Raw genomic sequence first — 24,934 nt, 5'->3', positions numbered from 1 at the left:
TTTAATTTATATCAGTGTATTCCATGCTGGTTACCTATTAAATTTATATGGCTAAACCTTCATTTATTCATCTCTTATTGTTAGTTAACCCCCTTCTGATGGCTTTATCTAAGTCAACTAAAACAGCTTGGCTTTTATTCCAATGTTTGCGCAAATAACTCCCACAGTTCATAGTGTAGTATGCCATAATAAATTGATGCAAATGAACTTTTGACTAACGAAGGTCAATTGTCTTTTGTCAGTGTTTCTGTGTTGTTTATTGCGGTGTGTTGTCATAGCCCCAACAGAAATGGATGGATGGATGGATTGGATGAGGTTCCCCGAACTACAGATAAGCTCGGGCTAATTATGAGCCTCTCGGACCCCTGCGAAACCCCCCACCAGACTAATTGAATCGGCCAGAGTAACGAAAAATATATAACCAAAACAGAAACAGAAAAAATCGAAGAAAAATGCCATAATGGGTTCACTAATTGCTTCAATTAGACATCGACTGGGGCTTTGAAGGCAGCATACACACGGCAACAGGTGTGCAAAACGACCGACAGAGTTGTGCAATATTGTCTATGAGCCTCAATTGCAGGCGCTGGGTCTCTCGGTTGGGGCCAAGTACTCGGATCTCGGATCTCTCTATTGTTTTCGAAAGTTCACGATATCTCTGTTGTTTTGCTTTTTTGCGGTCACACCTTTGTGGATTTTTCAATTAAACGATCAGCTGACCTTGATACTTTGCTTCGCAATTGAGTTTCTGCTTACACGGTTCAATCTGTGTATCGCGTTTTATTCTGTCTATTTGATCTTCACTCACCTGAAAGAAAAGAAAACATTTGAAGAGATTCATTAGTGAGTTATTAGATGCAAGAACACGAACTTAAGGAGAACAAACACACTTCCTTATTGCCTACGGGGAGATGCCTAATCTGGCCGGCCATTAAAAGCCCAAGAAACCCTCTTGTACACTGGGGGAAAGGTATTGATATTATAAATTTGGAATTATTTGTATTTTCACTATGTGTTAGGTGGTGGTCGAAAACTTAAGCAGTACAGCCCATGGAATACTGCTCTTCAAACACACACAGCATAACAAATTCCATCATGTCAATGTACACTCTTCCTCTGCTGGTAACCACTGATTTAGATCAACGTTTAATTTAATTTTTTTGAATATTTATATGATAAACTTTTTTAGACCTACCTATTCCTGAAACACACATATTTTTTCCAGTGCTATTAACTCCTTGATGCTTAAGAGATCCCAGCAAAGAGCTGGCTGGCATAATGAATTGTCAATCATTATGCAATCTTCGAGTGAAAAATGATGCAGCAGGTTTCCCTGCCCTGGTATTCTCTGGGATATCTCTTAGCCGGAGAATGCGTGGGCCGCCAACATTTAGACAGACTCCGAGACAGAGAGACAGTCGGACAGACAATCTTCTGATGTGCAACATGGTCTTAGATCTTTTGCCGTGGCATGTGGCGCTAGAGTAAAAGGCTTCAGAGAGAAAGAGGCTTGAACTCGAGCTCGAATCTCGACTCGCAGTTGGGCCCCATCATTTATAACACGGACAGCTCGGAACGGCGTTCCTAACCCTTTTTTTCGGTTCGCTTTTTGGCGTTTATTATGTGGCGTTCTCGTTTGCATTCAGAAAGATATAGGTATACGCATATGCACATATAGCTTCCAAAGACTGGGCCCTTTTAGGAGACAAGACAAGTTGCGCGATGATGGATGCCACAAGCTGGGCTCATAAATTGAGCTTGTTTTCAGATGGACGGATCTGCGGGGGCGTCTATTGGTTAGCCTTGTCAACACACCCAGTCTGAATGGCCATTGGGAAATGCCTTTCTGATCAGTGTTCGATTGCAAAGCTTACGAAAGGGAATTTTTTGATGATTAAAAAATGGTATGAAACTGATTTGGGAATACCATTTGCAGGTATCAGAAAACACATCGATAGTAAGGGGAATGGTATTATATAACACAAATTAGTTAGCCCGCAGAAATGTTATGACATTCACTTTAGACAGTAAATACAATTTTATGTCTCTGAACATTTTTTAAGCTTGTACCTCTTACAATAAAATTAGTTTCATACCATTATAATTCTACAATTCTTAAATTGCATGTAATAAAAAACCCATATTGGGCAAACAATTTATCTGTTTCTCTAATGTCGGAAGCAGTTACTTATTTTTATTGCAGTCTTGACTTATGACTTCCCATCGACTTGGCCATTTGAACATTTTGGTAAATGTTTTATTGACTTTTTTGGCTTGGTAATTAGTATTGGGTATTGGGTTAGCAAACAGTCTCATTCTACCGCTTTAATTGACAATTAAAAGCTGTCCTAATAACCAATCAGACTCAATAGTCACCACAAATTACACAACACAACAAACTAAAAACTAATCAATGCCATAATGATCAAATGCGATTGCCAAAGCACCGCAGGAAGTCAATTATTGATTTAGTCATTACCAAACAGCTCGCAGCTCTCATTTTCAATATTGGTAAATTGATTATTTCAGCGCTGTTGTTCTCGGGTGAAGGCAACTTCCTTTGGGGCGACAAAAGAGCACTTGTTGCGGTCATAAAAAGTTAATAGAGCCGACTATTAACTTGTCAGTGGGCCCCACAGCAGCCTATTTTGCAAGAGGCAAAGTCTTATATCCAGGGGTATTACATAGTCACAGGGGAATACAGAGTTGGCAAGTCGTCAAGTAACCCAGTCGTCAATCATTTTCATTTCGTTAAACGTGTCAAATGACGGTCGCGAGCGGAAATCGTTCACTGGTAGCTATTTTCTTTTATGGGGGAATGGGGAATGGGGAATGGGAATGGGCTTATTAAAAGCGCCTTAATGCGATACGTGTTAAACGGCGAGTGAGCTGGAAAAATAGCATAAAAAAAGAGGGAAAAAAACAATTGCAACATCGCCGACACGCCCACAAATCTGCAGCTGCAGGAGGCGTTTTTTCGTAATTAGTGCGAACGAGACACTCTCCAAACAAAGTTGGAAAAACAATACCCAGACAACAGGGGCAACACAAAAAAGGTAATTACGCGGAAATCAAACATCTAACGTCTCCCTGGTGATTTTGCAAAAGTCGTTACCGTTATGATGAAAACTTTAGTGCGACCATTTCCACCGCCCCCCTTTCATTTCTGTTTTCTGTTTTTCCGCCCCATAATATCCCCCTCTCTTTTTGTTTGGCTGCACAATATTGCACATGGGGCCAGATGACAAAAACAAACTGCTGCAGCGCATGAAAAATGAAATGAAAAACAAATGCCGACAGAAACGATATACGAACTTGCATAAAGCATCGGACAGAAAATGAAAAAAGTTGAATAATACCTTCCAGGGGGTGTGAAGGGGCCTCAGAAAGATGAGTAGAGATCGCATAAGCACTCAAGTGTGTGTCTTTCGAATGGGGAATATGCTGTAACCCAAAGATAAGTTCTAGAACATGTCGGTAACATAGGTGATGGAAGCTTGGCCAAACATATTATAAGTACTTATTTACTAAAATTGTAGAATGTATTCAGGTCTTAACTTCTAGAAGATCTTGGTCTTTCTTAACAAGTGTACATAGTTTCCGACCTTATAAAATCTGTTAGGAATGGGTCCTAAAACCAAATTGGAAAATTATTTAAACCGAATATTATAAACGCTCTAAGCTTCAAAAGAATTTATATTATTTTAATCCAAACTAAGTCTTACTTTATATCCATAAAGATATTTCTATCGCAGTTTGCATATGTGTCTAAATATTGATTATTATTAAATTTTTGCAGGAAGGAATATTTCTAATTGCTTATGATTTTTTTTAATACCATTCTTTTATAATCCAGGGTATCCCAGGTAGGCAGAGGCAAAAACATTTTATTAAGGCTGGCCCGCTAGGCTTGATGAGCACAATAAAACCACACCACAGTTAGAAATATAGCCTCTCTTTCCGCCGTCAGACAGTTCGTCAATGCAACCACACATGGGCTGCCACCACGCCCCCCTCCCAGCACCACTGCACCACTGCACCACCGCCACCCGCCCATCGCACATGGCTCATAGCGGCTCCATTCAACGACAATGACGGCGTGGAAATCCAATACGCGATCTCTCCAAGTCAACGTCATCTCCGTTAGACGCTCGGTCTACGTCTACGTAAGTCTCGCCTTGTCTCAGCCCGCTGTTTTATGTAATGGCCAGAAGCAAAAAGCGAGGAAAAAGCACAGAAGGCGAAGGAGACTACAGCTGACCATATTCCATTGACAACGCGGTACCGCATATAGCACTCAAAATAATACCGATAGCAAGTCCATCGAAGTTCTGAGACTCTTTCTATGTTTAGACAATCGAAATCAGATGGAAAACGTGAATTCTTGAGAACTTTATAATTAGTATGCTCTTATGAAATTGTAAACTGGATTCTTATTAAAACTATAACATCAAATTGTTCTTGTTTAATATTAGATATGACATAGTTTAAGATATATATGAAAGCCAGTCCAATAATTCATTGCATTTTTAAACTTCTTCCTCAATAGAGTATCGTAATGCCATACGTTTTTAAATGATTGTCACTTTGAAATATGACTTTAAACAATGTGCACAAGTAATTCTCTTGTCGTCTGGTTTTTGCTCACTGACAGAATGGAATGGACCCCGGAGATGAGTTTTGTTTTCCGACTTATTTTCTCCGTTTCTGCCTTTTTTGCCATTGAATTCTTGTGGATTTGGTGGCCGTAGCCTGCAGCATATACCGTTAGCAATTGTGGGCCCTGAGAGACCCGAGCAATCAATTAACACACCTTTGGGTGGGTGAAAAAAAGGGAGGAGGTGAAGGGGGCGGAGGTGGTGGGCACCCACGTCGAGAACTCCATCCTCCATCCTCCGACCACCATCAACCATCCACTCCATCGTTGACAGTTGCAAATGCATCAGGCGCTCGCGAGTCGTGGGCTAATTTGCGGTTTCAGCTTGCAGCCCAACTAATTAACATATAAATTTAGAGGTGTTGCACTTTTGTATTTATTTATGAATGAAACTGACAGAGACAAAGAGGCGAGTGGTCGTGGAGGTGGAAGAGGAGGCTGGCAAGTGGGAGAGTTTCTAGGGCACTGGGAGAAATGGGTAATTAAATTGGAAAAATATATTTTACATATCCCAACTTAAATGTGTAAATTTTACAAGGACCGATTTATTAGTGTCATGTTAACTTATGTCATTAAGTTAAGTTTTAGCTTTGGATAAGTGTAGTTTCTGAATATCATGTTTGATGGTTGGCAGAAGAAAGCTGACAAATCAGATTTATATTCTCTGAGAGTTTATAATGATATTGGAAATCGAGTCTAACTAGTTTAAATATACAACTTTCAAGTCCATAAATTCGAATTATATATATAATTGTAATTTAAGAAAATTACAGCATGTTATGCTACCTTTCTTCTCCTTACCTATTAAACCTGTGTTGTTGATTTTATTTTCTTACAGTGTGCAAATCTGCAATATGCATCTCGTACTCATATGCAAGCCAAGGTCGGATTCAGTTCCGTTCAACTGCAGTTGCTGCAAAATCAGCAGCAGCAAAAGCAGCATCGACAACAGCCGATTGCAGTTTATGGAAAAAGAGTTTAGCCAGCCAAGATTTATTGGCATGTTATTCTAATTGCTATTTATTGGCGGTGGGAGACGGCAGAGCAGCTGCCTCGCTGTCTGACAGTCAGTCATTCAGTTAGTCATTCCATTCAATCGTTCATGCAGCCATTCTCAAGTTGGCAGGCCGTCAAGTGTGCAAATTAGTTTGTTTGGTTTGGTTTTTATGCATGTGCTTAACCCACTTGTACGCCGTGTGCCCAGAATGATCGCCACAAAAATAACTGCAGAATTGCTAAATATTTGGCAGGTGTCAAATAAAAATATTATTTATGTTAGGAAAGAGTTGGGTTATTTAAAAATATTTTATTTTATAGTAAAATTTTTATTGCCAAACATATTTTTAGTGCTTTACTATTACTAATAAGTCAAATAAATAAATATATTAATTATTATTTTATTCCGAAAAATATTGTTTTGATTTTGTTGTATTTCTTTTTAATTTAAGTAACCTTGCCTATCGTTACTATACAATTAGCAACTCTAAAATAGTATTTGTTATGTAAGTTTTCGTGATTCCCTCCTGTTCAATGTCCATTATTAACACCCAATTAACAGGCTCATAAATTTGAAACAGCTTCTTTGGGCTTACAGCATCGTGATCGATTTGTTTAGGGGTGATCGATCGTTGCTTCTCCCCAGCCCAGACTGCATACTCATTAGTTCTGGATTACAGATCTCCCGCCTATTCATCCGCATCACCCACAGTCTCACCGGCAATTCATTTCCACTTCCATCCCATTTCGATACGAACGCCCACAACCGAACGGCTGCAATCCGAGGCGAACTTAATCGATAGTCTCCATTCCTATCATCCGTTAATTGCGACTAATGAATTTGCTTACGTGTAGACAATTTTCAGTTAATATTCTAATTTGTTTTCCCCACCACAGAACCCCCCTCCATCTGCCATTTGTAATTAGTTTCGAGAGGAAATTACAAACGACTACGCACGCAGTGGGCGTAGAGCTAAAAAATCGAAAAATTGTTTCGAGCCTCCATCGAGCTCTACAAAGATGTGGTATGGAAAGAGAACGGGCACGGATCGTAAAATCTTGGATGCCTATTTTTATAGCGGATTCTCTCGGCTATCAAAATGCCATAAACCGAGTCTGGGTCTCTCTAAGCCTGACCGCAAATCGCGGCTATTACCGCTAGAGAAACTAAATTAATATGCAGCATTTCGTGTAATTCGCCCACCAAGCCAAAACACTTCCTTAATAAAGCCCAGGGAGACCGACCGCCGGGCCAGCTAATGCGTGCATAATTTTTAATAAATATTTTCAAGATCCCCAGCTGCAGCAGCTGTACGGCTCTATAGAGTGGGACTGCCCGCGGAGGCAGGCCGAAAATGCTTCCTGGTTTAATTAATAAAGCCCCCGAGAGAGGAGAGTCTCCTGGCCGACTTGTCAATCAACAACATTTCAGAGCCCCATGACCATGATGATTGTGATTATCAATTTCATTATCAGACCCTGGCCCGAGATCAACCCGAGGCAAACACTTCCGTTTTAGAAGGGGTTTCTACATCTTCTCCAGGAGCAGGTCCATTGAACTCTCCCGTCCCCTCGAAAGACCCCAGCTGAATGCCTCCTCACGCAAAAGTCGTCATTATGAAAATATTTCCCCAGCAAAAGCTTATCGGCTGCTGCTCAGCCAGCGCTTATGTTGCCCACGTGTCCGTCTGTCTTTCCGTCTCACGTCTCTGGAGCAGGTTTTCCTTTCTGGAAATTATGCACTTTGTATGCAGAAAAGTTGGCGAGGCGATAAAAATCTGCATAATTCCAAGCCGTAAGTTTATTGCCGTTTCCTAGGGAGAAAGATGCTCGGCGAGTCTTGGCCCAAGATAGCTAGTAAGAGAGAAAAAAGAGCCAGGCGTTTTCCCCCCTTTTTCGCCTGCCCTTTCATAATCGCAATCAATATTAAGTTATATGATAAATTATCGGATACCAAATTGCAGCATTTAACTTGTCAAAGGAAATTATCGGAAATTATGCTAAAAAGGGTTTCAGCGGCAGGCGCGGTGAAATTACTTTCGGAAATCCAGACGCTTAACTTAACTGTCGATTTGTCTTAAGGGTTATGAGACCGATCGAGGGTATTGGGCCGATCTGGGACCAGTTTTAGTTGGTACAAGATGGGGGATAATATATCTTAATTGATTTGTTAAATATTTAAATGGGATTTATAAAGAGTGATTTAAGTTCAGTCTTTACAATGATGAAGATGTAGTCTTATCTCAATTATTCAACTATAGAATCAGCTTTCTCCAGTAGCTTAAGGACTTTGTCTTAAAATGTAGACCTTATCACGTTACCACCCACCAAGACCCTGAAAACTAATCAAAAAAGCTAGACACCTTGAGGCCTCCCAATCAAGTTCAGGTGCATGGCCAGCTATCCTAATAATGTTCAAACAAAAAGTGCCAATGCAAAAAGTCGAGACAATAAGAAATTGGCTGCACCTGCAATCGTTGTGGGGTCGGAAATCTGGGGAGGTATGGTATACTCCTGGGCTCCAGAGCACGTAATTGCCCCACTGGTGGTGGTGGTACATTATGGCTACATTATGACGGTAGGAAAGGGAGCAGGCAGCCGTTCTTTGTGGGTAACCCAGAGCCCATGGCTGTGGATTTGCTGAAGGCCAGGAAAGGGGCACCACTTGATGACTGCTCCGCTGAGATAAAGAACTGATGGCCGAGGGAGATATTTCCCGAGAAGCCGGGAAAGTTAGGCAACCTGATACATAGGACTTTAGTGAAATGGAAATTGAGTGGGGAATTAGCATAGAGAGAGCAATTTAGTCTGAGATATTTAGTTACTTCCTATAAAGAAAGGTGTTGGTTTGAATAAAAGGAGGAATAAATTAGGTAGAATATTCATTCATAACTTGGACATTAAATCTTGAGTATTTTATCATTATCTTAGATACTTTGAGTCTCACCTTCCCTTTATTAATTATTAAAAAAGTTCCATAAATTTCTTTTCAACAATACAAGCATTTTTTTAGTAACAAAAAAAAGTCAGTCCAATTTTCTTCATTAATTCAATTACTTTTGCATATTCGCCAAAAGAAAGTCAACGCCGAGCACTGGCTAGTTTGCTTAAATTTATTTCCTTCCCATTCCCGCTCGAGCACCACAATTAGCCCCGCCCTCGATTCAAGACACTTGATGACTGCCTTCCCCGCTCGATGGATCTGAGTGCTTTTCCAGAGCTAGCACAACAGCTCTCGGCAGAAAACAACATCCGGTTTGTGAGCGACTGCGACGAGGCAGCGACTTTGACTGCGACTGCTTCTGCACAAATGTTAATTAAATACCTGTCCATCTATTAAAAAACATACGTAAATTTATGTTGTTAACAAGGAAGTGCGCTCTGCGCATGCGCACACTTTTATTATTATCATCAGCATCGCTGTCTTTGGCCAAAGAGTTTGTCGGGGCTCGGACGTCGCTCAGCACAAATCAGAGGAGGCTGGGCAGAGTGGCCACCATTCCTACCTGTCCGACCCACCTGCCGCCCCCTGGAAGGCCCACAAGCCACCTGTAACTGTTTGCAGCCATTTGCATATGTCGGTTTGCGTTGCGGTTTTAACGATGCGCTGCTGTCGCCACGTCGCTACGTCATTCGCTAATTGGTCGAGATACAAATCGCCACGAGAGAGTGAAGTGACGACGTCGAAGGCCCAGTCTAAAACCAAGCCGAGGCCCCAAGTCTTAGGCCCGAGTTCCCAGTCCCAGGAAGAGGATGAGGATGTGGAAGAGGCGTTGCCGGCATTGGCCATCAGCTGTTGCCCCTGCGGGTGCTGTTAGCTGTATTGTAATGCACTGCAAGAAAAATCCTACACACAATGTATCCCAAGTTAGGTCTCCTAGCGTATGATACATTTTGATATCCATTGATCCGATGGAGTACAACGCTTGTATGAACATTTTAAAATCCTATTCTTACAATGCTATTTTATGAGCATTGAGGTCTTAAAAAGGAATACCAGAAGAAATATTTTGGAAAAATCACCCTGTCTCCGCATTTCCTCCAAAGTTTATATCACAAATACGTACTGTTGCCTGTAATCACACATTTATTTAGAACTAGGTGGCATAGACTATAAATCCTTTTCTATTTCTCTCCCTTTTTTTAAACAATTAGTTAACCGAAATAAATAAGTTGACAAGGCTAGAAATGAAAATACGATTTTTATGACAAAATTCTAACTGACATACGTGTCGTATGAGTAACTTTTAACATATACTTAAATATAACTTTTGGATTCGGAATACATATTTTTGTAGAGTATACCTATTCTTACTTTGACCCAAAAATTCTTCAACTTTTTTAAAATATTATTTATAAAAATAAATATAAGACATCAACGCATTTATTAATGCACAAATTGCGATTTTCAGTTACAGTACTTATAAAACAATTGGAATTAACTTGACTCCAATTAATATTTATTTATGACAAATTTTAAAAATAGCCATTGATGAACTAATAGAAAATTGTTTTTTTTCAGTGCACCAAGTGTCAAACTGTCATCATTACCTGGCTGTGTCCCCTCCCCCGTGTCACCTTTCCCCTGGCCAACAGCCAGCGGCACTTTCTTTGCCAACCGTCCAAAAACAAATCGGTGGCTGTGGTGCGTCGCCAGATGCTGTCAAATATTTGCTCAAGTGTTTCTGCTTTTCACACCACCCCGTCAACGCCGCCGCGTCGCCACCCATGGCAACCCCACTCCCCCTAGCTAACCCCTTCCAGCCCCGCTCCCCCCTCAGTGGACAAGGCTGGCAATTTGCTTTATGGGATTTACTTGTAGTGGGGATAGGCGGTTTGGCATTTTTGGGAAAGTGGACATCGGAAATTTGGTTAGCCTTAATGCATTCAAGGTGTGATTTTTTCTTTTCGTGTGCCCCCAAACGAACTGGTTCGCCGAGTGTGGAACTCTTGGGATGAGGATCTCTCTAAACAGTCAGTTTATTGGAGAGCTGTGAAGATGGGGTGCTACACTTGCGGCGGTCATTAAGTTCACCGTGTATTAGATATGGATCTTGTCTGTTATTCTTGAACTAGTTTTAAATGGGTTTCTTATTCTGATGAGTAAAAAAATAATGGCAGATTCAAGTTGCATTTAAGATTTTCTCTTAAAATAACACCTGTGGTCATATAAAAACTTAAACATATACTTAAGTATATTTTTAGAGAACTAGTTTACTAGTAAATAAAACATTTTTCGATTCTTTTCACACAAATAATAAATTAATTGTAGCCCATTGTTTGGCTCAATATGACCACTTTATTAAAAAACGTTTTAAAGAACCTTGTTAAAATTAAAGATGTCATAAATATGTCAAAATCAATATTTTCGTTAGAACTCACCTTTGTTCTGTACAATGGATTGCTGAAGTCCCAATCTGGCGCCACAAATAGATATCCGCATTTGGAGACCTTTCGCGAAGCCTAAAGAGATGTCGAAAGAAAAATATGTTAATATTTATGATAAACAAAAGTGTCGCATAAGACTAATAAACACATTTCAATGCTGATTTGTTATGGAATATAAATTATATAATTATGGCTTGAAAGTCTAGTGAGTTATGAAAATATTTTCTAGCTATTCGATAACAAATGTTCATTAAATTACCAGGAATGTGTAATCTTAATTAGCAAAACAAATTTATTCGGAAATATCATTGGCGAAAAATAAACGAAAAGAAAATGAACAGAGCTATCATATCTCGCTTATCTCGGGAACGGAAAAAAAACAAATTTAAATGTATTTTTAATTAAAAAATGCCAAATTTTCTTAACCTCCTTTTGTGTTGGGCTTCTTATCGCGCACGTGTTACGTTAACTACACCATAACCCGACATATACACACATTTATATAGGTATTACCCAAACTATTCGTCTAAGCCATGACTAATGTTAATGACGTGCGCCAATTTAACTGTCTGCGTGGTATTTTTGGCTTTTATTTTCTATTTTTTAGGGGGTTAAAGCAAATAAAATAAATTACAAGTAGAAACAACTACAAAAACCAGACCACTTGGCTGCCACACATTGGTGGGGTTTCAGGGGGTCGCGGCCTTTGCACACCTCTATAGAGCCTACAGTCCAGAGCAGGCGAACAATAAGCGACAATTGGGCCGCATTTAAAGTGGATTTCAGTCGTTAGTCGCGCCCGCCATTGGGCTGCCGCCGTTTTTTTTTTGGTTTCGGATTGTTTTGGTCTGGATTCGGTGGGTGTATACTTGTACATATATTTCTTTCGATTTGACAAAGCCGCAAACGAGGGTGCCAAGTGGGGATAGGGATAGCACAATGCCCCCTCCAATTGAACCCAACTGAACCGGCATTTAATTTAAGACAACTCCAACGGTGGCCTAAGGTCGTCAATCAGCAGCTAATTAAAGAAAGTGAGGCGATCTTAAAATGGCATCAGCAATTTTTAAATCGATACATTAGAATAAGCTGTACTTTTTACATAAAATATAAGAAACACAGAATTGCAATCTTTAAAGGCGACACATATTGGTATATAATAATAAGATGTATTTAAAAATAAAGTTAAGATCGTAATATTCGTGTCTTAATATGAATAGCAAAAGATAAAATAAGAAACACATAAGAAATTTTATAATACAATGACAATATTTGGTATAATGTTTAAGCAAGAATTCATGCAGAATTTCTCAATATATGGTAATATACCTAAACAATAATTTGTGATATGTATTTTGAATAACAAATTTTAACAAATTTCATACTACCTTTTTACTCTATCTACACTTCAAACGAACCACCAATTAAGTCACCTTTTGCAAATGACCAATGCAACCCCAAATATTGCCTGGGATCCCGATTTTTGACTCGATCCCGTGCGACCCCGATCATGTCTTGTAAGCTGACACCATAAAATGTTAACAAAACAATAAAATGGGAAAAACGAAAACCAAAAGCCGAAAACCAAAGCCCAAAAACGAAATGTGTAATTCGGTAGTTCCCGGCCACTCACTCGCCTCCAAAACTAGCCTATCCAACAACTTAACAAAGTTGGTCGGATGGAAAAAATATACCTCCCACTCCTCTGCCACGGAGGTCTAATCGAGCTACTCTATATACATATATTTTTCCTTTTTTTGGGGTCTCCGGCTGCCAGGTTTGCAATTACGCTGGCTAATTTTATTTATCTGGTTTGTGTTTTTCTTATATCTTTTTTTCTTTTTTTGCATTTTATGATATTCTCTGGGCTGGCTGCTGGATGTTGACGGTGGTGGGTCGCTTAAATGCGCCATTAACATTGATTTATGTGAAAAGTCGCACGTTTGTATTCAAATAACTAGGGGAGAGAGAATGAGTGAGAGACTTGCAAGTTGCAAGTTGCAAGCTGCAACAGTTGCTGCAACAGTAGCCGCAATTGCAGTTGCAGTTGCGACTTGCAGCTGCTGTCAGCCTTTCATCAGGTTAAGTCAGTCGACACGTTTTCCACATAAATTTCAATGGGTCCGAGAAGTTAAGTGACAGAAATAGGTTCAGGTTTAGTGGGTAGGTAGCACCTTCTAACGACCCGTTTTGCGATCGGTGCCCCGGCTCACACGATCACCAAATTGCGATCTACTTTTTTGTCACAACATTACGGCCACCGCTAAACTGTGCGACGTGTGGGGACTGCGATGGTTCCGATGGTAAAGGGGTTCCGAAAAATACCGTTGGCTACTCGTAATACCCGACCACGTAGACCGACTCCACAGACATTCAGACACTCAAACATAAATTATCAATGCCAGTCGGTCGCTGTTTCGGTTGTTCGCAAAAATAGAAAAAACTTATACGAAAACTACAGGCAAAAAATAGGAAAAATTCGTGACTAAATGAGTCACAATTGTCTTCCAAATTGTGCGAACTGTTTTTCATTTACGTTGCCCCCCAGAAGAATTGATCAAATACAACGAAAAAGAGCCTCCGCTTATGTGGATGATAATATACCCTCCGTAACTAATTTTTAATAATTGTTTAGCAAATGGAAGGTGTGGGAAAAATGTATGTTTCTCATAAGGTCAATCATGCACTAAGGTTAAGATTACCAATTAACTCAAGAAGACAAGGAGATAATATAAGATGGATGGCTTGTAAAATTCAAATATATTTTTTATAAATCTAATTGGTTTCTTAATTTTGAAATCTTGACTTCCTGATCTCTATTGAATTCTTACTCTTCAAAAGCTTCATTATTTTGGAGGCAGTGTTGATATTATGATGGGTGTTTCAGTCTGTACAATCTTATAATTTAATATCTCAGCTACCTCTTCATATGTGCCTTCTAGTTTTTAAAGAGTTTCATTGTTCAGGAGCCAGCTTCGAGGCCTAAACCCAACCCAACTTCTGTTTTTAGGGTATTTCAAATCAAAATCAAGCCACATGCTGAATATTTATGCATCGCGCATGTCGCGGCTGACACACAAATGGGAGATTTTCAAACGAAATGGGGCGTAGTAAGGGGGTACTAAGGGGGGTCTTTGGGGCTGCGCGTGCAGAATTTTGAGTGAGCCGCTGGATAATGGGCGTGGCAACGCCCCCAGGCGCTGGCTAATGACGCAAAGTGCGCCGTGCAAATGTGGACCGACTCAGTGGAATAAAAAGCCCAACTGATTGATCGCGCCGAGTGAGTAACTCAGCCACAAATTCGAATGCTAATGACAAATCAAAGGCTGTGACTGTTGAGAACTCAGTATTTAGTGGGCTATAATGCAAGGTTTTGGGTAACTTGTTTTTAAATTACTTTTAATTGAAAACCATTACCGATTACAAGGTTTTGTAAAGTTAAAATGGATTAGTCTTTAACAAGTTGAGGTAAAAATGTTGTTAGTTCATTTAATTTGCAATCGTTATATCTTACTTCGTTAAAAAAAGTTGATGTTCTTTATTGAATCAATGCAAAAACATTTATTAATTAAATTTTTAAATTCAATAAGAAGTTATGTTCCATAACAATGTATATATGTATATATTTATATTTAGAACATTTAAATTTAAAAAATGTAATATGAGTGTATTTTAATATACAAAAACGAAAAACCACAACAAGATTTTCAGTGAGAATAATATATATTTTACAGCATATGTAATACGATAAAAATACTTCAAATTGGTATATTACAAAAATGTATGAAAAAGTAAACGCAAAACCACAACAAGAATTCCTGGTGGGAATAAACCCCCGTGCTATTTACGAAAATAATCACATACAGAAAACACTCTATATGAAGTCATGCAAACACTATTATGTATGACAGACATGGGCAACGAGACCAGAGGCGATCGGGGGATCTTAGCTCATACTTATCCGCAATATATGCAGTTTTATACTTACTGGTTCTGCCAGATTCGACGAGGTTCGCTATTGCGCAAGCGTGCAAGATACGAATAGAGAATGCAATCGGTTAGTTGGGGAATTAAATAGTTATAGAGAGAGAGGTGGGGAAGAACCAAATGACTCAATTAGCAGCGGGGAAGATGTCTCGGATGGGGCTGATGCATTTTGACATTTAGCCACATTCGAGATGACATTCAAGACGCTCGCGATGAGGCCGGGCCCCAACTTACCCCCAGCTGCAGCAAATGAATTTAAATTGCATGAGACCGACTTGTTTTCGATTTAATTTGATAAGAAACCCGGGGCATAGTCGCATACTTATGACTGTGAAATGTCAAATCAAAAGTCACGTTTTTCACTCACTGCCAAGCGGGCTGATTTATTGGCAGCAGTCGGGGCTATTAACTGAATCGTACCGCTGGCCATAAATCGGCTTCGAGCTCGAGAGTTGTGGAAAATTTCACTTTTGCTGCCGCAGCGGCTAATAAGCCAAAAACCGATTGACAAATAAACAATTTGTGGCATCCCCTCCACATATCACATATATCTATCTATCTGTATCTATCTGTATATACTCAGTATATCGTGTTTAGTTAGTGAGCCGCACGCACACGTGGATCATGTCCAAGTCCGAGTCAAAGTCAAGTCAAGTCCCAAACAACTTCGAGCTGGAGTGGAAAGTTGTTTGCAGCTTCAATCTCTTGAATCTCGTCGAATCTCTTGGGCTTTTAACTCAATTTCAGCCTGCTTTGGCTTTGGCTTTGGCTGCTAGCTCTGTTTGTTTATTTATTTTGTTTATTTATACATGTGTATTTTCAATCTTGCCATTGCAGTTGTTGTTTCGCTTCGAGTTTCTAAGTTGCGGCTTAATAGGCAACATCCATCGGACCAACATCCTCAACCACAACAAAAACAGAGAAACAACAACAGCCGACTAAATCATCATTAGCCACCACATCCATCCAGTTGGCAAAGAGATGGCAACAGGTTTCTTCCAACCAACCGCGCTTGCTATAAACAATTTTTGGTTTTCTGGTTACTAATTTCTGCCAAAGTTATCAAATAGCTTTTTAAATTTAATTTTCCATTCAATGAAGCCATAAAAGTCAAATAGTATAATTAAAACACGTGCAAGATACAAATTATTCATCAATTGAAGTCGCATGATTGATGTTCTTTAATCATAAGCAATCAAACAGGCTTTCTTGTAAAGTTTATTATTTATTTCTCAACCTTTTAATGAACTTCGTGGAATTTCAATCACTTCCGCAAAACTCTAGCCAATATGCTAATATAATTAAAATTCCCCGAAATCTTGTGACAACAAATAAATGCAAAAACCACAAAATAATTCCCGAGGCCCAAAATTCTTCAGAAAACGAAACGGAATTTCCTCTCCAAAATGCTTTTGTATGGGACATGAAAATTACAGGCCATCAATTCTTATAATTGAACCATCAAATTGTAAAGTGGATGAAGTCTGGCGAAGTCTGGGTCTTTGTCATACAGTCGTACCTTCAGGAAAGTAAAGTGGGCCAGCGATCGAGAAAAACAAGATTGAGTGAGACAATTGGAATTACTTGACCGGCCATCAATGAATGAAAACGATTTTTACCAGAAACAGTGTTTTTTTCCGGTTATAAATCGTATCAATCAATCGATGGGGAGGTTTCGGAGGAGCATAATTAATGTGTGAGAACAACTTTCTTCGCTGACCATGAATCGCAGCGCCTCAGTGGTTCGGAATCCAACTGAAATAAAAATGAAAGTGGCCCCCGACTTGCTGGCCCAAAGGGCCGTCGCCGATCTTAGGCCCGATTAAGCCAATGACGGCTAATCTCTGCTCATTCATAACTATAAGTACACTCAGAAAAAAAATCAAGTATTTCGTGCTTGAACCTAGTATTTTCGGTGTCAAAACTTCGCCAAGCATGGAAAACACAGAACGCGAGAACAAAATACTACTTTTGAGCACGAATTTTCAAGACCGAAAATACTAGACTTAAGAACCTTTCGGTATTCAATCAAGTATAAATAATTCTTAAATCAAGTCATATTTGGACTAAAAACAAGAACGATTTAATAATAAAGTAAGAAATTTGCAGGCATGATTTAAGGACGAATAGTTCTTAAATCAATATATAAATATTATGAAACTAAAATGAGTTTTTTTTTTATGCTAGTAAGAGAAATAAGTATTGGAAACTGAAACGAAATAAACGAGATATATATAAATAATATTATTATTTTAAGTTTACTTACGACTTGCCGCTCACGGGCATTAACACTACCTAATTTATGCGCCTTATATACTGAGTACTTTCAGAATAAACAGTTGGGAATTATTAGAGTTGGCAGACATAAAAACTCCAAAATGTGCTCAAAATGAGAATTTTTTGAGCACGAACGTTCTTAAATGTTAAGCATGCAATTTTTCTTAAATCAAGGCTGTTTGTACTTGTTTTTAGCACGGTGTTTTTCCCTGAGTGTATATACGTATATGCCCTTACCCACCACGCATGGCAGCCCCTCCGACATGAAATATGATTAATAAGTTTCGCACGATTATTAAGTCCCCCAGACCCCGATCAAAAGAAAAGAAGAAAGTGGTTTGCGATCAGCCGAGACACAGGTTGATTGACTTCAAGAGGGTAGGGACAAGGGTTAATGCCATGGGCATATTTATATGCATATTTGTGGGTAAGCTTTACTAGTACCGGGCGCCGTTTAAAGGCAAACAAAAGTGGAGGTAAAAATACCATATCTTACTATACCATGCCATATTCCAAAAGTTTGTTGAACTAAAGCGTATACGAGGAATCCAAAATGGATTTTTATGCAATGTGCATTGTTAAACAGTGATATAAATATATATTTATAAATATATAAGTATAATATTTAATTTTAATATCAAGGGTTTTCATTTTAAAAGGTTATATAAGGGCTTATATTAAGAGATCTATTAAGAGTTACGGTACCAAACACCCAAACACCTTTGACAACTTATTCAAGGGTATGGAAAATCGAAAGTACAAAAGAAATCGAAAGCGAAACTGCGCAACACAGACGAAACTTGAACAGAAACAGAGAGACCGAACATCAAGTGCAACAAACCGATGAACCGTCGAGCTGAAAAGGGGGGCCGCTCTGCGGGGGGAATGGGGGGAAGGGGTCGCAGTGGCGTGGAGTGCCGAGGGTGCAGGGGGGCCAAGTGGCAAGTGCATGGCACGGCATGGCATGAAAATATGGTGTGCTATGGCACTGGGTAGCAAGTGTGACTGACCAGCAGCCGAGAGGGACTGCAGTTGGAAATGAAAGCGAATGTCGTCGTTTTAGCGGTTGTGTGGCGATGCTTTGGTGCACTGAAGAAAATATCTATGATAGAACGAAAAACTAAAAAATATTTTCAAGCCTATAAAAGAGATGGGAAGAGATTTACAAATAATCTGATGGATATATCCCTACAAATTTCTTTTCTTTAAAAGCAGAAATGGATCGGAGTCTACTAATTGAAAGCTGGATTTTCAAATCTATATCAATCTATAAAAATCTGTTTCAAATATTTCTTAACGAAATGGATCAAATATTTTATAGAAGTAGAGTTAGGCTAAGTAAAACCATTGAGCAGAACGGAACGATAGATCCATAAAATTAAATTTGGTGGTTAAAAGAAAGGACTTCCTTTTTCCAGTCCTAAGTTTCCTGCAATTCTTCTATATCAGTATCACTGGTGCCTTAAAATTTTGAAGTTATATAGATTTTAAAGATTTTCCTCAGTGTACTCGCTTGATCATCGCCTGCGGTGCGCGGTCGCGCTTCAAGCTCCATTTACGAAAAAAGCGGATCGAAGCGAGGGCCAAAGAGATACTCGTACGTCCGTCGGATCGGGGGGATTCCGAGGGGGTTCCGACATACTGTCTGTTTGTTTGTCCGCTTGTCTGGCGGTCCGATCCGATCCGATCCGGAACCGCTGGCAGCGATCGAATCCGATTCGAGGCGAGTCAACGTATCCCCACGTCCAACATCCAACATCCGACCAGTTCTGCATCGCATGCCAAGAATTTCGCCTGCATTGCCCAGCTAGAGTGGGAAAGTTTCGGGGTCCCATCGGCGGCCTCAGAGTTATTAACATAACATAATATTGACTTGGATGGGCGTTCGACTCCAGACCATTGTGTAATATTTAAGAAAAACAAAACCGAAAAAGAAATATTGGAAACTTCGGTTTCTTCCGCCGCTCCTCTTTCTTTTCCCAGTTTCACTTTCGTTGGCCGATCTCTGTGGGAAGTGCATGTGCATCATGCTGAGTGGGAATGGAGTCGAATCGGATGAGATCACCTGCATGGGTGACATCGTTTAGGCCCGGTAATTAGTCACCATTATGGAGTGGAGAAAGGGAGAGCTCAAGAAGAAGAAAAGGTATTGGGTAGGGCCTATACCAACCAAGAAAGTTCATTAAGGAAAATATACGGGCATAGGGGCTTATGGTATTAGTCCAAACACATCTATAGCTAATTTAACAAATACTAACAAATAGGAAAACTAATTATAATATAGGTATATCATTTTAGTTCTCAAGTTAACCCCCCTTTATAGATCCCAAAAAATATTTGTATGCCTTCAGATCATTTTACAGTCAAACTAATTGTCGTTTCCGTCGATTTTCACATTACTGCAACCTCAATAAAAGTCCAACCGCAAAATCAAATTACAAAGCCATAAGGCAACAATTAAAGCCCAGATTGCAATTGCCCAGAAAAAGGAAACGTCGGCCAGACCAAACTAATTAAAACTCCACGGGTAACTCGTAAAAGCCTAGCCAAACAAGGCATAAAGCAATGAATTAAATAAATGATATAAAAATCTAGTCACCCAGGCGATGGTGACCACACACAGAGGCGGAAAACGCAATCCTTGATGTTATGTTTTCTCCGATGCGCTGTTGTCTAAGAAATTACAATAGAAAAACTGTCAGAAATTGATTTCCAAAAAAGGGGAAAACAACGCACGGGCGGCCACGAAGAGCAAAAAATTACAAAACAATAGTTTAGAGGCAACATTTCACTTTCAATGGAATTAAGGTGAAGAGGTGAAGAAGGGCGATGAGGAGGAGGCCTTTTTATTGGTAGCTTCATCATCTTTCGCATCTGGATTTGGAGAGACTTCTGCGTGGATGGATGTGGATGTGGATGTGGATGCTGTTGCTCGGTGGTTGCCTCTTCATTTGAAAGCTCGGCATTTGAAATCGACGTCCGATGGTGGAAAATCGTGCACATGAATTTCAGTAAGTAAAAGTAAAAATCACCTTCAACGTTTTTGGCTTCTTGTGTGCCGCAGCAGCATATGTTTGCATTTGATTGTGTTTCTTTTTCTCTTTTTGTTGTACCGATACGAGTATGTAGTTTTTATTTTTATTTTTATTGCCGCACATGAGTTTGCAAGTTGCCGGGGACTCAAACTCAAACTCAACTCCATTCCGACTTTTGGGCGATAGACATCGCACATACATATATACTGGCTCGCACAGGTCGTGTCTGGCAATCCGACTTCGCGATGGGGCAGACGGTATTACAATTCATTTAGAAATGCATTTAAAAATACATAAAACACTGAAGGCTTCGGCGGGGGTAGTGGGGAAATGGGCAGTGGCAAATGAAAATGAAAGCTATAAGAATGCGAAAATGAAATGGAAAGTTTCGCCATACTATAATGCATCTTATGTGAAGGCTTCGGCGGGGGTAGTGGGGAAATGGGCAGTGGCAAATGAAAATGAAAGCTATAAGAATGCGAAAATGAAATGGAAAGTTTCGCCATACTATAATGCATCTTATGTGCACGAAAACTGGAAAGACTTGGTCCTGAAAAATGTTTTTCTTTTACATAATATTCTTCGAAACATATTTAGATTAAAATTCGTAAATGTTTCATTTCAATAACAACTTTTTAATAATATTTCGTTTAATATCATGTCGACAATTTAAGTAATAATAGTGTCCGATAAATGTTAGGAAATACTAAAAAGAACCCCTACTGGCTGTGTGTTTTGAAATCTCCAATAGCAAATCGAATTTAAAGACCCACAGCAATTTGATCTCACACCAAAGCGCCGCTAACAGATTTCCCAATTTTTCAAAATGCATGCAATTATATGCAATTGCAGTGTGGCCAGCTTATTTAGTTATGCACAGGACAATCAAGATTTCCCCCATCACTTGCCGCTGGTTACATTACCAATCAACAGCAATCATCGTTATTTATGAGAGTTGCACAACGATGATCTGTAAGAAAACATGGAAAAGAGCCAAGACCCAAAATAAAAGGGGGACCAAAGGACCACCTGGATTGATTGTCTTTAGGTATCCCAAAATTAATCATCTGTCCGATTTCAAGGAAAGGACGCGATGAAGGGCGTATATAAGGGGAGGGGGGCTGACAGATGACCAACAGCAAATGATTCGATGTCGTGCCCTTGTGTGTCAAATTCATCATTAAATGTCAACGCTTCGGGGGACCTCATGCGAAACTCTCGCCAGACCAAAAAACTAAAAACCAAACTGAACCAATCGAAGATCGAACTGTGTAGGGGGAAAATCGGAGAAGGTGCAGCCAAAAAGGTTAACAACTCGTTGCCAATTGAGTAACTTAACAAGGAGAGCCACAGGGCGCTTAAACGGAGCAAAACAAAGGCGGAAAACTTGACAGGGCTAGGAAAAATGGTAGGAGTTTGATCCGGTGTTACCCTGCATCAAAAAAAAAATCATTGAGTTTTGAAGCAAATAAAAAATGTAGAACCAACACTAATCATGTAAAACAAAACCATTATAATATAAACAATATTAATCAACTACATTGCAAAAGTTGTGTTATTTTAATTTGAATCTAATTATAATAAGACAATATTTTTTGTTTAAGCTAAAGTGCAATTCTCTCTTCATATATTTTGTGTATTACATCAGATTAAGTTCACCTGCCATCCATTAAACCCTTGGCTGTTCCCATAACCTTGACAACAATGTTTCGCTTCCTTACATGCAGCTTCCCTAAACTGTGGACATACTCCTATAAAATATATATACATAATACAGGCCCATAACAAGGCGTCTTGCAACGCGAGAAAACTTGCAGGAGGAGAAAAAAGCGAAATAATTGCGCGACTGCATAAATTTTCGCAGACCGACTCACAGCTACTTTCGTTTTTAATTTACAAAAAAATAAAAAAAATCCAAAAAAAAAGTACGGTACTGAAGGAGGAAAAGCGCTCTGCGGTTGTGTGTATATATGTGCAGAGATCGTTGATCGTCGATCGCCGTCAAATGGCAACGAACCTTCGACAGACCGCAGTCAAGTTTTGCCTTTGCACATAAATTTTGTTTGGCCAATGGAAGTGGGGGATAAAACCGAGGAAAGCCGAGGAAAACTGTGGAAAACTGAGGGAAAAGGGGCTGCCCAGGGTACTACCGCCGATGAAGATCGATGATTGTCATCGGCAGCGGCTGCTTTGCTGCTGTTGACACTAAGTGAAAGTGAACTTGATGGGGCCACGTCATGATCGCCGTCATTCATGATCGAGTCCGTTTGATCTCTGGTTTTCCTTTTGACCAGCCACCACACCATCCGTCCAATTAGAAATGTTTGACATCTAACATTGTTCCGGGATACGCAATCCACAACTGGGCGGCTTAGATGAAAACCCAAGCTTTACCGCAATTTAAATGGAATTTCGCCTGCATTTTCCATACGAGTGTGTGTCCATTGCCAGCAATTTGCGTTCGATTTTGGCCAAGAAAAAAGGTGAAAAGTGAAATATGACAAGGAGTCTTATCTGCAGCTGCAATTCAATTTCTGGTTATTTCCAAAACCTCCTTTTCCGCCAAATCGATGTTGTATTTTACAATTTGGCTGCTTTTTCAGTTTTCGGCCAGTTTTGATTGCACTTGGGCCGATTAGATAAGCAAATGCTAAGTTATGCGATCGTAAACTCAAGCTGCGGGTTTTCCGATTTTCCCGTCTTATATGGGTTGTGAATAGTAAGCCATAAAAAAAGGCCGTAAAATATTGGAATGGGGAGGGAACAATTCACAGGGAAAGCGGCTCTCTGAGAAAATCGAACGGCCTAAATAAGCCATTAGTGAAATATATTTTAGGCTAAGCTTCGGCAGGAGTCCCAAGGAGAGGGAACACTATTTTCTAAACATTTTTACTGGCATTTCGTACAAAATGGGTAGTAAAAATTGTAATTTTTTACTGCAGGTCGAATTCATGTTCGGGAAAATTTTTTAACGATTGCAAACAGTTAGGAAAGTAGCGAGTAATTAACCGTTTTACTAACTACTAAGTTCTTTAATCCTGCCATTAAAAAAGCATTATGAAAATTTCTTCTAACTCTTGAAATTTTTGAGAGCCACCCATCAAACGACCTCCAAATTGTATTTAGTGACTGTCACAACATTTTTTAAACCCTTCCCAAACAAGAATTTTATCTTGAATTTTTAATTATCTACAAGCTTACGTATGTTTTAACTTTTTTTGACCGACATAGATTAGCACTGGGACTGGCTTTATCGCTCGGGTGCTCTAGTTGTGTGTGCTTACCTGCAATGAGATAAAGAAAACGGTAGAAAAGTTAGTTCGGCTATGATAAATACTACTATATTCTGTGCGGAACCACAGTCAATAATCATTGAGTGGTGCATTGAGGGAAAAACTGGCACAAATGACTCTATTCGAGGCCGTAATTCAACAAAACAATGCACACACACACACTAGAAACCAAAAAGGTTGGGTTCGGTACAACTTATATGGTTTTGGGGCCGATCCGGAGACTCCGGTCGGTTGTTGTAATTACAAAATTGGTTCGGCAGGCGGTAGAGAGAGTTTCCCGATTGCCCCCCGCCCATTCTGATGATTTTTATGAATGAAAACAGAGGCCAGAAACGGTTCAGCGTTTGTCTATTTATGGATAGGCAATGCCTATAGACGCATATAGTCTTTGGCCGGTTTCACATTTCATTCAGTGGAAAATCAGTTGCTCAATTAGCGAGAATCGGAAAAGTGGGACACAACCGCGTCGGCGTTGCAACTTCCTTTTTACCTCGTTTAGCCCCTTTTCACTCCTCAACCCTATTGTCGCATTATTGTTTAAGGCAGAGAAACCGGAGAAACAAACAAACAAGCCAGCCAGCGAGCCAAATTCAACAGAAGAAGTCACTTAAGTGCCAGCGTAAAAACGTTTAAATGCCATTGCGCATACGCCACGTTGAGCGGCGGAGGAAGTTGGAAGAGGTCGTCTGTCGCTTTGCTATTTAACATAATTTGGCCATGCCATTGCAAGCGTTATTACTTTTATGGCTAGCGCTGTATAACTTGGCACTTTTTTGAAAAAGATTTAAAAGGTTTGGATTGCTTGGTGCATTACTCAGAGGTTAAAGTTACTATATATGAAACTCGAGTCCAGAAAAACAAAAAAAAGTCAACACAATCAATTGATATAAATTTTAATTTAATTTTTGTGATATTTTATAACATCTTCAATACATTTTTTAAGTTTAAATAATAGTCCTATAATGATAAAAACTAATCATCTTCTTTATTATGCAGTTACCTTATACAAGTATCTTATACCCCTAACAAACGACCATTCACTTTTAATGATTATATTTATATTCAGGTAGGGCATTCTTTATTCTATCTTAAATTATCCTCAAACCGAATAGATAATTTGATTAAATCTTTAGAAAAACGTAAACGTTAATATAATTAGAATACACATTAATATACTAAGAATTATTTATAATATTTAATGTGCATATTTTATTAATACTTATTTAGTAACTATTTATCTTTTTTATGAGTTTACTATAAATGTAAGGTATGTTATATCCCTTTTTAACGATCATTTACCT

General features: G+C 39.3%; 1 protein-coding gene across 3 annotated transcripts in view; it reads right to left on the bottom strand.

Moving 5' to 3' along the window:
• Positions 1–24,934, bottom strand: part of LOC119548605 (protein outspread) — an 88,566-nt gene that overhangs the window by 27,475 nt on the left and 36,157 nt on the right. For 2 of the 3 annotated variants that reach the window (XM_037855961.1, XM_037855963.1), the window contains exons 2-3: positions 15,030–15,056; positions 11,036–11,116 (exon numbers count right to left, since the gene is read on the bottom strand). In XM_037855961.1, the coding sequence (XP_037711889.1) occupies positions 11,036–11,116; positions 15,030–15,056 (108 nt within the window). The remainder of the gene's footprint in view (positions 1–11,035; positions 11,117–15,029; positions 15,057–24,934) is intronic. The other variant, XM_037855962.1, reaches the window with a different exon arrangement.

Source organism: Drosophila subpulchrella, chromosome 2L, assembly GCF_014743375.2.
Source record: "Drosophila subpulchrella strain 33 F10 #4 breed RU33 chromosome 2L, RU_Dsub_v1.1 Primary Assembly, whole genome shotgun sequence".
NCBI classification, from domain to species: Eukaryota; Metazoa; Arthropoda; class Insecta; order Diptera; family Drosophilidae; genus Drosophila; species Drosophila subpulchrella.
The sequence above is the reverse complement of the archived record's forward strand: the minus strand, read 5'-3'. Positions and strand labels throughout refer to the sequence as shown.